Source organism: Perognathus longimembris, chromosome 13 (genome assembly GCF_023159225.1).
Source record: "Perognathus longimembris pacificus isolate PPM17 chromosome 13, ASM2315922v1, whole genome shotgun sequence".
In the NCBI taxonomy this organism is placed as follows: domain Eukaryota; kingdom Metazoa; phylum Chordata; class Mammalia; order Rodentia; family Heteromyidae; genus Perognathus; species Perognathus longimembris.
Window position 1 is genome coordinate 14,695,811 of NC_063173.1, and position 14,850 is coordinate 14,710,660.

Below are 14,850 nucleotides of genomic sequence, written 5' to 3' on the forward strand. Positions count from 1 at the left end.
TTAACCTCAAGAAACATCATATACAAAAATCACAGGCAGGAGATTTTCACTTCAACAGATATTTAATTCCTGTTTGCCAACTCTGGGCTAGGGCCTGGGCATACACATTCTAGGACACAGTTCTAGTCCACTAGGCACCAAACGGCCTTGGAAAGGGTAGCAAACACGTAAACTTGCGATTTCAATACTATATGGTTGTTATCCTGCTAGAGGTAGGCATAGTGTGTGCAGTGCAAGGGAGAGAGAGAACTAAAATCTGTAGCCTACTTGCAGGTACCAGACACTCTATAACATTTCACTTAATTTTATTCCCTGATTGTGAAAGATGAGTGTTGTTGATAACAAATGAGGAAACAGTCTCCGAGGGATAAACTTAAGTGGGCAAAGGATCTCTCCATTTATATGAGAACCAAGTTTCAGTCAGGTTTGGGTTGGGAAATTTAGCATTTTTCTGTAGTACCAAAGTCAACTAGCTTCAGGGAAATTGAAGGTAAATTCTGAGTCGAATCTCAAAAATTCTGGAAATCAACCTGGCAAATGTATTGTTAAGGTGTCTGAATAGCTTGAGTTAGGGTGAGAATTCCTTGGAAGTTAAGGAAGAAAAGGAAAATTAATTTGTTACTTAAGAAAAAAATAAGATTTGTGAGCCATGATTTTTAAAAAGGTAAAAAAAAAATGCCTGTGTTTTACCCAGTAATCTTTGAAGGGATTTGATCAAGTAAATAGCTTTATAGTATTTGTGTTTTACTCTGAATGATTACTTAGTGATGAGCAAGGACAGACAGAGTTTTTGGGTTTGGTTTTGTTTTCAAGAATTTCCTGTAATTCAGAGATGACTTAAAACCCAGTAGCAATGGGATGAATAAAAAATGGATATGTTTTAGAGATGCTTCGAAATGGGAGAACTTTTGGATTGGTTAAGGTATATTTAAGAGGTGAAGTCAAGAGGATGTGTTAACTGAAGGTAGTAGAGGGGTAAAGAAAATGAGAGCCAATGACACAGACATCTGGCTTGGTTTGAAAAAGTGCAGTACTTACCAAGACAAGAAAGATTTTGGGGCTGGGATGGAGGGAGATGAGGTGTTGAGTATCATGTCTTATATTTGAGGTATCAGTCATTATTGGGTAGAAGTATGACCTGTTGAGATGGCTATAGATGCCAGTGGTTCTAGGAAACAATGAGTAAAATAAGCACAAAAGAGAATAGAGCAATGAAGAATACCCAACATTCCATGAGAAAGCACAGACAGATTTATGAATGAGGAAGGCAGGAGTGATCAAAGTTAAGCTCTGGGCGGAAAATCTTAAGAAGTAGATTATTGTGCACAGATGAATAAGTATGTCGTGGAGGTAAAGCAGCAAGGAGGCCATTGCCTCTCAGTGTCAGTGAGGGAAGAGTAAAAGATGGGGGTGACAGTCTTATTCCAGTGAACTGGGGGAGGGGGGCAGAGTTGAAGTGAAATAGTGCACATAGTATATAGAGGAAGTGGCCACCATCTGGGCCTGCTGGTGTCAGTGCTAACAGGCTGCACCCTACTCTGTTTTCACATCCCTGGTTGAAAAGAAAAAGTGGGGAGTGGGGAGAAAAGAAAAACGCTAGGGAACATCTTGGGAAGGCGCCTAAAGCATGAGACTTGAGCTGACAGAGCCCAGTAGCACTGGGAGTGAAGTCTAGCTCACAGTATTTCAGGGTTAGGGAGCTAAGCTGCCTACAGAAATCAACAGTGGAGGGGGCAGCAGGGGTTCCGACAAGTCAGAAAAAGGAACTGAGCCATGAGCTACAGTACATGGATGAATTTGTTCAACTTCTGTGGCAAGAAAGGGTCAAGGGTTAAGTAGTGCCTTCAGCAGGGCTGGAAAGTTAGGTGTTCCCCAGCCCGTCACAGGATCCCAGCCAGGGCCAGAGCAGAAACCTTGACCCTCCACTTCCTCATTCAGACAGGACTCATGGCAGCCATGTGTTACCTAGAAAGGAGGTGAACATGAGAGCTGCATCTGCCTATACAGGCATAGGTGAAATTTCCTCACCTGGTTTCCACATCCCAAAGGCTATCCCACATAGGAATGGCCCCCAACTTCTCTCCTTATACCTCTGCAACAATAGCTACATGCTTCTCTTCCATACTCACGTCAAAGAGTCCTGCCCCACGCTGCTGGTACAGCCTTGGGTTGAGAAAGCCAAGAACAGGGCGGCCGCTGAGGATTCTGTGTTCATTTATCAAGGACAAGATCCCCCCAAACACTGGAGTAGAGGCCTGTAAGGTGAAGATAAGTAAAGGGTGGAATTTCAGAGTGACTGCACTTTTGGGGAGGGAGGCTCAAAAGGAAGATGGAGAAGTTCTACGTGCAAGGCCTAGCAGAGAGTGAGGACAGTTCCTGAGTGGGTGTTTGATGCCAGGCTGATTCTTCTTGTGCCAGTCCTGGGGCTTGAACTCGGGGCCTAGGCACTGTCACTGAGCTCTTTTGCTCAAGGCTAATGCTCTACCACTTGAGCCACAGTTGCACTTCCTGCAGTTTGTGGTTAGTTGGAAGTAAGAGTCTCACAGACTTTTCCTTTCTGGATTGGCTTCAAACTGTGACCCTCAGATCTCAGCCTCCTGAGTAGCTAGGATTCTAAGTGTAAGCCACCAGTGACAGGCACCAGGCTGATTCTTACCGAGGTTCCGGACACCCACGGGATGGGCACACTGTTGCTGACCACCCAGTAGCCATCAGAAAGTGCAGCAACATCTGGGTAGGCACGGCCACTGGCATTGAAGTAACTGGATGGTGGCAGTTTGGGGCTAGACTTCAGGAATTGGGCTACAGCTTCCTTCTAAAAGACATTTTTGAGTATTAATTAGTCTGTGGCCTGTCCAGCAGTGTGCTGAAGTGAGGATCCCTAACCCCCCGCCCCATCTATCCACATAAACATGCGCCTACCTGGTATGAAGGCTGTGGGAACACATTGCTAAATCCGCCACCACTGATGTAGTCAACTATCTCATTTGTGACGAGGAAAGGATTCTGGAAGGAAGTGCCTCCCACTGTGGTCACATAGGGGCTAAGGAAATAAACAGCATTCAGATAGTTAGAGACCTCTAAACTGTGTGGGTAGGGGTAGGCTGAGTCATGTTACAAGGGCCAGATATTGTAAGGAAGAAGGCATGTGGGGTTGACTGAAAGGTTTTGCATCCTTCAGGCATGGTCTGAGTTGATTACGCATCTTATCAGCCATGTAAATGACCAGAGATTAGGGAAGAGAAACATTGGAGGCAGTGTCCTAATCAGGAGACTTTGGGCCTGGGACATGGGAAGTGAGAGGGTGGTTAAAGCTGAGGGCTAAGTCATAGAACCACTTAGGAGGGTGAAGCCAAAGGTTCTAAAACATAAGATGAGTGAGTGATTAGCAGTACCAGGTTAAAGACTTGTAGTCACAAGTACAGTGTAAGTTGGGTTGCTTACCTGGACGCAGGAAAGCTAGGCCGGAACTTGTGTCTTCTAGAGACAGACCAACAACCTGCTCCACTATCACCTGAGAGAGAGAGAGAGGTGCTTGACATTCATATTAGTTGGTCAGATCTTAGCATATAGGTTCCTAAGCTAGATAGGAAATGTCAGTATCCACTGTTACTACCAGAGCTCACAGTTTAGCAGTCATATCAGTGGATCCTGTTAAGATTCTGAGTTCAGATCATGAATCAGAGACCAAACTCAGGGGTCACTGTGGGGTTCAAGCTCCTAGATTGGGGGAGTTGGTAGGAGATCTAAGTTTAGGTTACCTGAGGCAAAGAGCAGGGTGAGACCACGAGCACCAGCCTTCATAAACTCGGTGTTGACCCTCTGGATATAGGCACTGCTGAGGGAGTCCTCATCATCTCCGTAACTCACAGTGTGCACATACGGCAGGGATGACTGATTATTGAGCAGCAGGAGCCACTGTAAGAAGGGCTCCTGTGCCTCATGCCGGCCTAGATTATGTTTTTTAAAAAAGTGGTCACAAGGGGACTTGTCAAGATCCACCTCAAGCTTAGGTCACTCCCCTGATAGAGCAAGGATCCAACCCACCTCCCACCATCTAGTAGTCCCCTTCGCGGTACCAGGGCTGCTGTAGACCCATGTAGAAATGTTGGCGCCAGCACTCATCAAGTATTCCACATCAAGACTGGCCTCGATCCCGGCCCGGCCCCGGCCCTGTTTTCCAACCACACGGGCCACTGATTCCTGGTGTGCAAATTTGCCACCAAACAGATGCATGAACTCAGCCAGGTCTGAATTGTGGAAGTACTGTTCCAGGAACTATGGAGGGAGTCAGAGCAGAATCATGGGTCAGAGAGTAAGCCCCAGTATAGTAAGATACCTTGGAGGCTCTGAGGACTCTGGAGGTCTCTGCTTGGCTTACCTGGGCACAAGCCTGGCTGTTGTTAGTGCTGCCAGAGCCCACATCTTTCTCTGTCAAGTTATATCGTTGACGGATCACAGATGGAGTCACTCCCAGGTGCATGCCAACAGTTCCTGCCACCTGTGGTCCTGGGCGTTGTCTCAGGGATGATGTTGGGGGAAAGCGGTGAAGGCCTCCCACTGTGGGAAGGGATCAGGCTTGAGGAGATCTTACAGACAATTCACTTTACCACTGACAGTACCAACACTCGCCCTCACCCCCAGATCCAGTCCCAGGACCTGCCTTCCCCAATCCCCACCAGCCCCCGCTGGGTTTACCAAAATCCACATGAGGGGCCAAGGCCTGAGGAAGCTGGTAGGAATGTAGGGACCGTATGACACGAGTCTCTGCATGTCCCCCCACAAAGCGATGAAATTCAGCTCCAGGGAGCAGTAGCTCAGCCTGTCTAGAGGTTAAAGGTGAGAAAACAGAGGTAAGAATGCATGGGATGGAGCAGAGGAGGCATCTTGAGCACCACCAGTCATTTCTGCATGCATTAACTACCACCGACAAGCTGGCTGCAGGTTCTCAGCTCCAGACCCTTTGGGGTGACTAGTCTCCCTGATGGGACAATTGGTACCCCCCATGGGGCAGTCCTTCCACTGGGCAAGCATTCCCTCTCACCGGACACTCAGAGAGCAAGTCAGAAAGTCCCGCGTGGTCACTGAATGGCAGTTTTGAGCTCCAGCTGCCAAGAGCCATTTCTGGACTGTGAGGAGGGTAAGCAATGATGGTCGGACCAGCTCAGCCACATCCTCTAGGGTTAAGTATTTTCCTGCAAGGATTCAGAAGATAATCTTGTCTTAACTCGTTGATTTCTCAGGTTCCCTCTTTGGATCTCAACCAGGAAACATCAGGACTCTGAGGAAGGGCTATGCAAGTGCTGGTGGTGAGGGGAAGAAAAGATGGGAGAGACTTGGAATACCATGACCAAGAAATATGGATTCAGGGGCTGGGAATATGGCCTAGTAGCAAGAGTGCTTGCCTCGTATACATGAAGCCCTGGGTTCTATTCCTTAGTACCACATATATAGAAAAGGCCAGAAGTGGCGCTGTGGCTCAAGTGGCAGAGTGCTAGCCTTGAGCAAAAAAGAAGCCAGGGACAGTGCTCAGGCCCTGAGTCAAGCCCCAGGACTGGCAAAAAAAAAAAAAAATATGGATTCAGCCTAAGGGCTACTAGGTTACAAATGTTGCACCACAGTATTCATTTGCCATGGTTTGGGGGGGGAACAACAATGGAAATAATTTTAAATTTTCCATTTGGGGGCTGGGGATCTGGCTCAGCGGAAGAGCAGCCTGCCTGGTGAGCACAAGACCCCGAGTTTGGTCCTCAGCTCTGGAAAAAAAAAACCAAAACACCAAAAAACTATAAAATTTTCCATTTTAACTTTATCTCCAGTAAAAGCTTTCAAAGCCCTTGAAATCAATTATACAGCATCTAATTTTGCTCAAATCTTCACACTTGTTGGTTTCAAAATTAATGTGATCATGAGTTACTATTTTCTTCATGCATGAGTGAGCCTTCACTTCCATCCTTCACACACACACACACACACACACACACACACACACACACACACTGCCATAAAGAACTGTAACCAAGGGAGGGATACACTCTAACTTGACCATTGAAGAGATTGCTTTGGGGTAGCGTGGGGAGTACAGTGGGAAGTGGAGTGGAGCACCGGGAACCTCAGAACTGTTAGGAGAATGAGGAAGCAATTTGAGTAGAGGAACACATGTAGTAGGTGCCATCTCCTCATTTGCCTAGTAACAGGTAAGTAGTAATCAGAAATTTGAGTTTAGATTGGGTCATAAAGCCTGTGCTGTTAACCCTATCTACCTTGGTTTTTTGGACTGAAGAACACAGGTGGGAAATTGTAAATAGGGTATAATGTTATAGTTTTTACCCTAACTTCTGGGGTGCTTTTTCATTCAGCAACTCCCCAGTGACAGTTACTGCCAGTCAATCTCCTTTAAAGGCACCGAAAGCAACCCTGCCACGATCAGCACCACCACCACCCCCCCCCCAGCAGGTCAAAGCTCCCTGTCCCTCAGACACCCCACTTCCGGTCCCCAGTCCCGACAGGCACCGTATTGAGGAGAGTTGGGATCCGACACAGCTTGCACCAGCTCTGAGAGTCTCTCCAAGTTTTGCTGTTTCAAGGCAAAGGTGAGACTGAGCTCTTCCTCGGGGTCCACACGGCCCAGGGACGCCCAGCCTGGGGGCAGCCTGCGGTGTCCAGAATAGAATAATCCTTGGTTAGGATAGGAATGGGAAATAGGGTCACGGAGGGTTCTGGAAGAACAGCTAAACAGAAATGGATCACAGCAGGTGATGGGGACTAAGCCTGGTAACGTGAGGATGAGGCTGCAGAGCAGTACCAGGGTGAGGGAAGCTAGGATGAGGAACAGGGGGTGCAGAAATGGGAATGGAAAGCGGTGTCGTCCGTGTTCAAGCAACTCACGTCAGACGCTGATCAGGCTCCGGGCTGTAACTGCACTGGCAGGCGGTAATGAGGGCAAGGAGCCCTAGGAGGCTGCAGGAACGGCGGGCAACTTTCAGCAGGATCTGAACTGCCATCGTGTGACCTCCCCCTCTTCGTACTGCCTCCAATGTGATCCCCTTCACCTGCCACCCACCAGTTTCTCACCAGGCTCGGAGTCTCATCTCGCCGCCTCTGATGATCTGAGATCATGTGACAAATCACGTGGCTTTGTCTTCCACTTCCACCCTCTCTGCCTGGTAACTAGTGACAATGGCGAGGGCTCCGCCCTCTCCAATGAATGCTCCCCAGTGCTAGGAAAGACTGGGCTGCCCTTGGATTCTTCTGTTGCCTTGTGCACGAAAGACCAGAATTCCCTACCTGTTCCCCACACCCTGCCGCCCAGGAATCACAAGGGAGTGCGCTTTGAAAATTCTCAGATATGTTCTTCCTGGATGTATATTAGGAAAACAATTTTACCTCTCAGAGCCTAGACTTACTCATTTATAAGAGACTGTACATGGTTGCAGTGAGAACTTACACAGAACTAAGTCATATGACCAAATGTAAAAACTCTTACTATAAATATGTAGTGGCTCCAAGGGGGAAGGATCTCTTTACCTCTTTTCAGACCCTTAATCCTCCAGTCCTAGATTATCTCCCAAAGACCCCATCCCTCTCTGCTGCCCCCATGCCGCTGGTAGGAGGCTGACTCTAAGGAGATAAATCAGCCTCAGCCTAGGCTCCGGAGCTCCAGTACCCTTTCTACCCCCATCCCCCATGTGCACTACCCCTTTGCATCTCCTGAGAGGGCCACAGTACTGCCTTCCATTCCTCCCCACAAAACAAAGCCAGAGGCTGGATACAAACTGCAGTTTATTAAGGCTCCAGAGTGAGAATTGGCACTTGTTCTGGGCAGGGGCAGGACCCCAGGGAGTTGGGTCCAAAGAGTTTGGAGGACCCTCTTCCATCCGCCTGGCCCCCAATAAATAATGTTCAGCTCCATCACAGGGTGCTGGTGCAGGGCAGGAAGTCCTCATTGAGAACCCAGGGCTGCCGCTTCCTTCATATTTCTCCCCACACTATGGACCTGGCCACAAACCGGTGACCAACAGACCCTCTGGTCCTAGTGCTCTGAGGAGGTTGGGGTGAAATGTGGGACCTGGCCCCACTGGAGTTTAGGGTAGAGAGCTGGGGTGTGGTGGTGGCCTCCCCCCAGCCAGTCATGGTCCGAGGCTGCTCAGGGCAGGCTCAGAATGGGGCCTGCATTGGGGACACTGTGCGCATCCCAGGTCGGGGCCCAGCCTGGGCCACAGCTAGATGTGTAGCTCTGTGTCTTCGGGTGGCTCCAGGCCAGATTCTGTGCTGAGTGCTGAAGCTGAGGGGCCCTGGGCCACTCCAAACGGTGAGACAACAGGTGAGCGAGCAGCCAAAGGAGACAGAGAGGGCGAAAAGCTGGGGGACATGGCGGCTGAGGACAGGGATCCTTCATGACTGATGGGGGAGCGATGAGAAGCTGGTGGGAAGATGGCACGGGCTATGGCTGTGCTGGCAGGCTTGGGGGGCACGGACTTGGCTCCTGGATGGGCCACAGCAGTGATGAGGGGTGGTGGGTCAATACGGGGAGCTGGGGGGCATGGCCGAGCTTCATCCTTGAGCCGAGCGATCTCTGTGAAGACACTGGCTAGTGGCTGGAACTGAGGGCACCAGCTCAGCAGGTAGTCCCAGTTGTAGCTGCCACGGAGCTCCTCTTCGCCAGCGACAATGGCGGTCAGCGCCCCTGCCACACATGGCTTGCCATCTGCCGGGAATCCATAGTCCCCAGAGGGTGCAGGGCTCAGGCCACAGCCCCCAAGAAAGGCTGTGGCAGTGGCTGGGGTCCCTTCCTCTCGGTACAGAGTGGCTCCTGCACCTGGCAGCAGCAGCCCTGCCTTGCGGCCCTTATACCAGGTGTCAGGGGCAGGTGGCTCACAGGATGTGTCACTCAGTCCATCTGCATCCTGCTGGATGCCTGAGTCAGGACCACGGGCCGCCAGGGAAGATGCCACACTGGCCACACGTGGGAACTCATTGATCATGCGGATCTCATCGTCCTCTGCAGCTTCAGCCGAGCCTCGGCCACTTGAATGTGAAGGGTCCAGGGATCCGCCACGGGGGTACGGGCCTCCAGCTCCTGGTCCCCCATAGCTGGGGAGTGTCTGATGATACAGGTGTTCCGAGGGTGGTGGACTAGGTGGTTCCCGGCCCAACTTCTGCAGGGAGCCACTGGCAAGGGGCGCTGCCTGTGACATTGGGCCAGGAGCTGACTCAGCCTTGCGGTTACGGGCCCGAACAAGCCCTAGAACCAGGGCTGCCAGTGCAAGTACCACCACGACTCCCAAGGAGGCTGCCACAGCCCCCACCAAGAGCAGGTTAAGATCAGGTGCCAGGCCCAGTGCAGTGTGGGTGATATCCACAGTCACGGGCACTGTGGCACTCCGGGACCCGGGCAGAGGCCCCCGTGCTACTACCTCCAGCCTCAGCTCCCGTGGAGTTTCACGCCGGGTCCGTCCCCCGCCCCCGGAAGTGGCTGTTCCACTGCCTGGAGCCCGACTGTCCACCCGAAGGTATAGGGCACCTGTAGTCTGGTTGATAGCAAAGTAGGGAGAAGAGGAGGCAAGGGAATAGAGCACCAGCCCATCAGCACCCCCATCTTCATCTGTGGCCTGCACATGGCCCAGGCTGTGGCCTCGCTGAGCACCTTCTGGCACTTGGAAGTGGAAAGCTGGAGCTAGGAACACGGGGTCGTACTCATCCTCTCCAGTCACTAGCACCGACACAGTGACAGAAGCCGAGAGATTGCCAGCATCAGCAGCACCCACTAGCAGCCGGAAGCTTCCGGTGTGCTCGTAATCGAAGGGCACTCGCGCCCGCAGCTCCCCACTGGAGCTGTTCAGTGCAAATGCCTCGCGGCCCTCAGGCCCTGCCTCCAACAGACTATAGCGGAGCTTCCCGAAAGCCCCCGAGTCCCCATCGATGGCATGCAGGGTGGTCACGAGAGTGCCTGGGGGCTGGTTCTCAGCCAGGCTGGTACTGAGCAAATTCAGTGGGAAGGCTGGGCCGTGGTCATTCACATCCTCGACCTCGATTGTCACTGGTGCCAAAGCAAAGTGTGCCCCAGCAGGGTCAGTAGCCTGCACTACGAGCTGATGTCGAGACTGGGTCTCACAGTCCAGGGAGTGAGCCAGTCGCAAGGCTCCCGAGCTCTCATCCAGCTCAAAGAGCCCCAGGGGGTCACCTGAACTGAGGGTGAAATGCACAAGGCCATGCGGGCCAGGGTCAGCATCAGAGGCCTCCACGTGCAGCAGCTCAGCACCTACAGGCATGTCCTCAGGTACCGTCACACGGTAGGATGCTCGGGTAAAGACAGGTGGGTTGTCATTGACATCTAGTACGGACACAGTTACGGACACCGCTGAACTTCGAGGTGGCTGCCCTCGGTCAGCTGCGGCCACAGTTAGGTTGTACTGTGTTAGGGTTTCAAAGTCTAGTGGTTCAAGCAATACTAGGCAGCCCAATGCCTGAGGACCTGGTCCGACACCCTCCCCAGCTTCAGCCAACCGAGGTTCCAGCTGGAAGACTCGGCCCTTGTTGCCACTAATGATGCTATAGTCTACGGTGGCATGGGTGCGGCTTGCATCGGCGTCTGTGGCCTCCAGGGTGAGCAGGGTTGAACCAGGGGGCAGATCTTCAGTTACAGCCACGCGGTAGTGTGGCAGAGTGAAGCTTGGGGCATGGTCATTCTGGTCTTGCAGCTGGACATGCACTGTGGCTCGGGCTACCCGGCGTGGAGCTCCATGATCTCGTGCTTCCAGCACCACATCCAACACTCCTGGCCCCTCATGGCCTAAGGCCTCTGTTCCCATTGTTGTGAATAAAGTTCCTGAGGTGAGAAGAAAAGGGAAAGAAAAGCACATCCAGCAGTGGTCAAACTGTGTCAGCAGAAGACATATCATCTTCGGGGGCTATGCAATGGTTTTGGAAGTCAGACTCCAGGGATTGGCCCATGTGCTAAAACAGAATGCAATATCCTGAGGGATTCATAGCTCAGGAACTAGTAGACAGGCAGGCAGGTTTATATTAAAGACAGAGCAGGTAAAATGTGCTCCTTGAATCAGAGGTCTGGGAGTCACGATACTGGGTTAACAAACTCTAGAAATGAGGTCTTAATATATGGCCAAATACAGTTACAACATCAAGGGATCACACTGTAGGGAAGACATACCATTGTTGGGGTCAACACTGAAGCCCTCCACAGGAGAAGCCAGATGGTAGGAAATGTGGCCATTGGCACCTGAGTCTCGGTCCGTAGCAGAGACCGAGAGAATGGCGCTGCCTGGCGGTGTATGCTCCAGCAGCATTACCTAAGGTATGAGAAAAAGTGTTTGTGGCCAAACAGCCCAGATGCCCTGCTGCCCCCAGCCTTTGTGCTAGAGTTTCATCCAATGAGTCCTGTTTGGCATCCATTCCAGCTTGAGAGCCATACTTGTTAAGATTTGGGTGAGAACTGCCCCCCTTCCCCCCTTTTCTGGTCATAGGATGCAGAATGTGAATATATCGCAGGACCTGGAAGGCAGGTCTGAGATGGGACGCTCCTGTTCCCCAATCAATTCTAACATCCGGCTGACCCCAACCACTTTTAGCTCTGTCTCCTCCCTCCCGCAGGAACAATCCCGGGCCCACGTGTGGAGGCGTCTGTGAGTCAGTGGTACCTGGTAGAGACTATGTGCGAAGGTAGGTGTGTTGTCATTGACATCCTCCACAAGCACCGTGAGGTTGGCGTGGCCCTCATGAGGTCCATCACGCGCCAGCAGCTGCAGGTCGTAGTGGTCACACTGCTCAAAGTCTAAGGGGCCCATGAGGGAGACACGCCCTCCATAGCGGCCAATAGTGAAAGGATCCTGGGGTCCAGAGGGGCTCAGCACGTACCACAGCACTGGTCCAGAGTCCACATCATTCCCTGTTACCTGTGCAATCTCTGAGCCCAACAGTGCATCTGCAAAACACCAGACAAGGGAGTTCAGCAGGCGTCTATGTATTCTTGGAAGCACAGGGCAGTTAAGAGTTCTTCTATGCCTCCCTTTATTTCTTTCACTTTCCTCGGCCCTCACCTTCTGACACTCGAAGCTCCCAGGGCTGGGGGATGGTAGGGCGGTTGTCATTGGTATCGATGACCATCACTGTCAGTGTGGCTGAGCCCACCAGGGCTGGGCTTCCTCTGTCTGTGGCCATCAGCACTAGCCTGGACACAGAGCACAATCAGATGGGAGGGTCTGGGGATAAGAGTGAACTTGGGAAAGGCTGAGAGAACTCAGGACAAAGCTCGGCTTTAGGGAGACTCGAGATGTAGCCTAGGGATTGTAAGGGATGCAAGACGGGGCTTGAAAATATACAGGCCCAAGTCTTGGATCCACAGAAGCCGGGTCTCACCGTGTTTCAGCCCAGATCTCCCGGTCCAGGATAGCTGTGGTGGTGATAGTGCCTGTGGCTGGGTCTACATGGAATAAGCCCCGTGCTGGCTGGGACGCAGCCAGACTATAGGAGATCTGTCCTCCAGAGCCTTGATCCAGGTCGTCCGCCTCCACCTGGTGAGTGTAGGAGATGGTTGGCACCGGCCTGGCCACAAACAAACCCAACCGGCTCATCCCTCCTATCTATCTACCCATCACACCCCACACCTGCAGCAGGGGCCCCTCCAAGGGCCGAGATTCTGGCAGGAAAGCCACGTAGTGGGGTCGCAGGAAACGGGGAGCGTTGTCATTGGCATCTTGCAGGGTCAGGGTCAGCACAGAGAAGGCAAAGGCTCCTCCACTTTCTGCCTGCAGCACCAGTCGCAGACGTGGGCTCGTCTCAAAGTCCAGCCCCTCTGCTGCACGAACTGTGATGGCTCCTGTTGGGAGGCACACTTCATCAGTGAGTCCCTTTTCCTCACCTCGGCGTCTCCTCCTCCACGGCTGTTTACTCAGGGAACCCTTTCCCCCTTCAGTCTCCTGTGTTCCAAAGAACCTGCTTCCCCAGGAACCATCCCCTCCACACAAAGCCCTGCTCCCTTACCTGTACTAGGCTGGATAGAGAAGATCCCTTTCTCATTGCCGCTGAGAATGCTATAGATGATTGGTCCACTTGAGCCCCCTGTGTGGACAGCCTTGGGGGAGACAACAGAAGTCCCTGTGGAGAGAATGAGAGCGGGTGGTACTGGGATGTGGGCACCACAGGAATGAGTAACTCTAGCCCATCCAGGGACACAAATAGAGGGGCACATGGCTGGTAACCAACCTGGAGGTGCATTTTCACGGAGCACAGCTTCACTACTTGCTCGGGGAAAGCGGGGTCCGCGTTCAGGCTCCCCCTGCAGTCCAACGATGACCACTCCAGTGGCAGAGCGAGCTGGACGGCCAAGATCGGTAGCCACGATGAAGAGGACACGATCTCGGGGTCCCAGAGCTGCAGGAGAGCGGGTCACACGGATTTCACCTGTGTAAGAGTCCACGGTGGTGCCAGGTGGTGGTGTGCCTGCCAGCCGGTATAGGATGGAAGCGTTGGCACCGGCATCACGATCTTCAGCTCGCAGTGTGGCCAGAGCCAGTGTTGGGGTACTGAGGCTGGGGCCTGGACGGGGGAGGCGCAGGCGCAGAGGACTGGTAGGGAAAGTGGGTGCGTGGTCATTGACGTCGCGCACCGTGACGGTGATAGGTACCGTGCTGCTCAGCGGCCCGGCAGCTGCACTGTCCACCGCACTCACAGAGAAGGTGTAGCTGGGAAGGTGTTCTCTGTCCAGCGCTGTGGCTGTACGTAGTTCCCCAGAAGAAGGCTCTAGCAGGAAGGATCCCGCTGTGCCTGAACCCAGGTAATAGGTCACACGGCCATTGGCACCAGCATCAGGATCATGAGCCTGTAGCTGCAGCAGCAGTGTCCCTGCAGGGGCATCTTCGGGCACTTCCACTGAGTAGGCAGGAACAGGAAAGGCCGGGGCATGGTCATTGGCATCTAGTACAGTCACTGTCACAAGCAGAGTAGCACTGCGAGCTGGCTGGCCTCCATCCCAGGCCTCTATCCGCAGCTGGAAGGATGGTTCCACTTCCCGATCTAGTGGCCGCACAGTTCCAAACTCCCCAGAGGCAACGTCTAGGGCAAAGGCACCTGATGGGTCTCCATCTGCAGAGAACAGTAAGTATACCTGATCATGTGCATCAGACCATGAAGATGGGAGTGCAATAGAGTCAATGACAGAGATACAGGGGCTGGAATGTGGCTTGGAGAAAAGCAAAGAATCAGAGACAAAGAGGAAAACAAACGCTGAAGGTGAAGATATCATGAATAAAGCAGCTGTTGTCAGAATGGGATCTGGGGCTGGGGATATGGCCTAGCGGCAAGAGCGCTTGCCTCTTATACATGAAGTCCTGGGTTCGATTCCCCAGCACCACATATACAGAAAATGGCCAGAAGTGGCGCTGTGGCTCAAGTGGCAGAGTGCTAGCCTTGAGCAAAAAGAAGCCAGGGACAGTGCTCAGGCCCTGAGTCCAAGGCCCAGGACTGGCAAAAAAAAACAAAAAAAAAAAAAAACAGAATGGGATCTGGAGAGCCCTTAGAGTCTCTTGAGGACTTGTTATATGCAGAAGACCAAATTATTATCATAGGCAGTATATGCATCTTCATTCTTATCTCACAGTTGTACAGAGGAGATGCTTTAGGATGTGATAAGATCATTGTTTGGTGGATGAAATGTGTGCATATGTATTGAGAATCACTGCTCAACATGAAAAAGAAAAAAGAAAGGAAAGTAAAGGAGAGGAAAGGAAAAGAAAGGAAAGGAAAGGAAGGAAGGAGCAAGTAAGTAGAGACAAAGAGGGAATTAAGAGCTAGGGAGGCATGCATAAAGGAAAATAAAATTCTCAAGAAAATGAA

General features: G+C 52.0%; 2 protein-coding genes across 2 annotated transcripts in view; both read right to left on the reverse strand.

Moving 5' to 3' along the window:
- Nucleotides 1–1,165: 1,165 nt before the first annotated feature.
- On the reverse strand, nucleotides 1,166–7,104 carry Tpp1 (tripeptidyl peptidase 1). Its single transcript, XM_048359442.1, has 12 exons — nucleotides 6,889–7,104; nucleotides 6,514–6,653; nucleotides 5,045–5,195; nucleotides 4,699–4,826; nucleotides 4,382–4,560; nucleotides 4,080–4,278; nucleotides 3,762–3,950; nucleotides 3,445–3,514; nucleotides 2,923–3,043; nucleotides 2,657–2,815; nucleotides 2,130–2,255; nucleotides 1,166–1,965 (listed from the first exon to the last, which is right to left on the reverse strand). Exons 1-12 carry the CDS (start codon nucleotides 7,002–7,004, stop codon nucleotides 1,825–1,827), a joined length of 1,719 nt encoding a protein of 572 aa, XP_048215399.1. The 5' UTR covers nucleotides 7,005–7,104; the 3' UTR covers nucleotides 1,166–1,824.
- A 660-nt stretch (nucleotides 7,105–7,764) lies between these two features.
- Dchs1 (dachsous cadherin-related 1) overlaps nucleotides 7,765–14,850 on the reverse strand; it is a 34,704-nt gene continuing 27,618 nt past the window's right edge. Inside the window, exons 14-21 of the mRNA XM_048359441.1 lie at nucleotides 13,222–14,100; nucleotides 13,000–13,113; nucleotides 12,624–12,835; nucleotides 12,376–12,530; nucleotides 12,057–12,187; nucleotides 11,658–11,941; nucleotides 11,171–11,309; nucleotides 7,765–10,828 (exon numbers count right to left, since the gene is read on the reverse strand). Of these exons, the coding sequence (XP_048215398.1) occupies nucleotides 8,223–10,828; nucleotides 11,171–11,309; nucleotides 11,658–11,941; nucleotides 12,057–12,187; nucleotides 12,376–12,530; nucleotides 12,624–12,835; nucleotides 13,000–13,113; nucleotides 13,222–14,100 (4,520 nt within the window). The 3' untranslated portion in view covers nucleotides 7,765–8,222. The remainder of the gene's footprint in view (nucleotides 10,829–11,170; nucleotides 11,310–11,657; nucleotides 11,942–12,056; nucleotides 12,188–12,375; nucleotides 12,531–12,623; nucleotides 12,836–12,999; nucleotides 13,114–13,221; nucleotides 14,101–14,850) is intronic.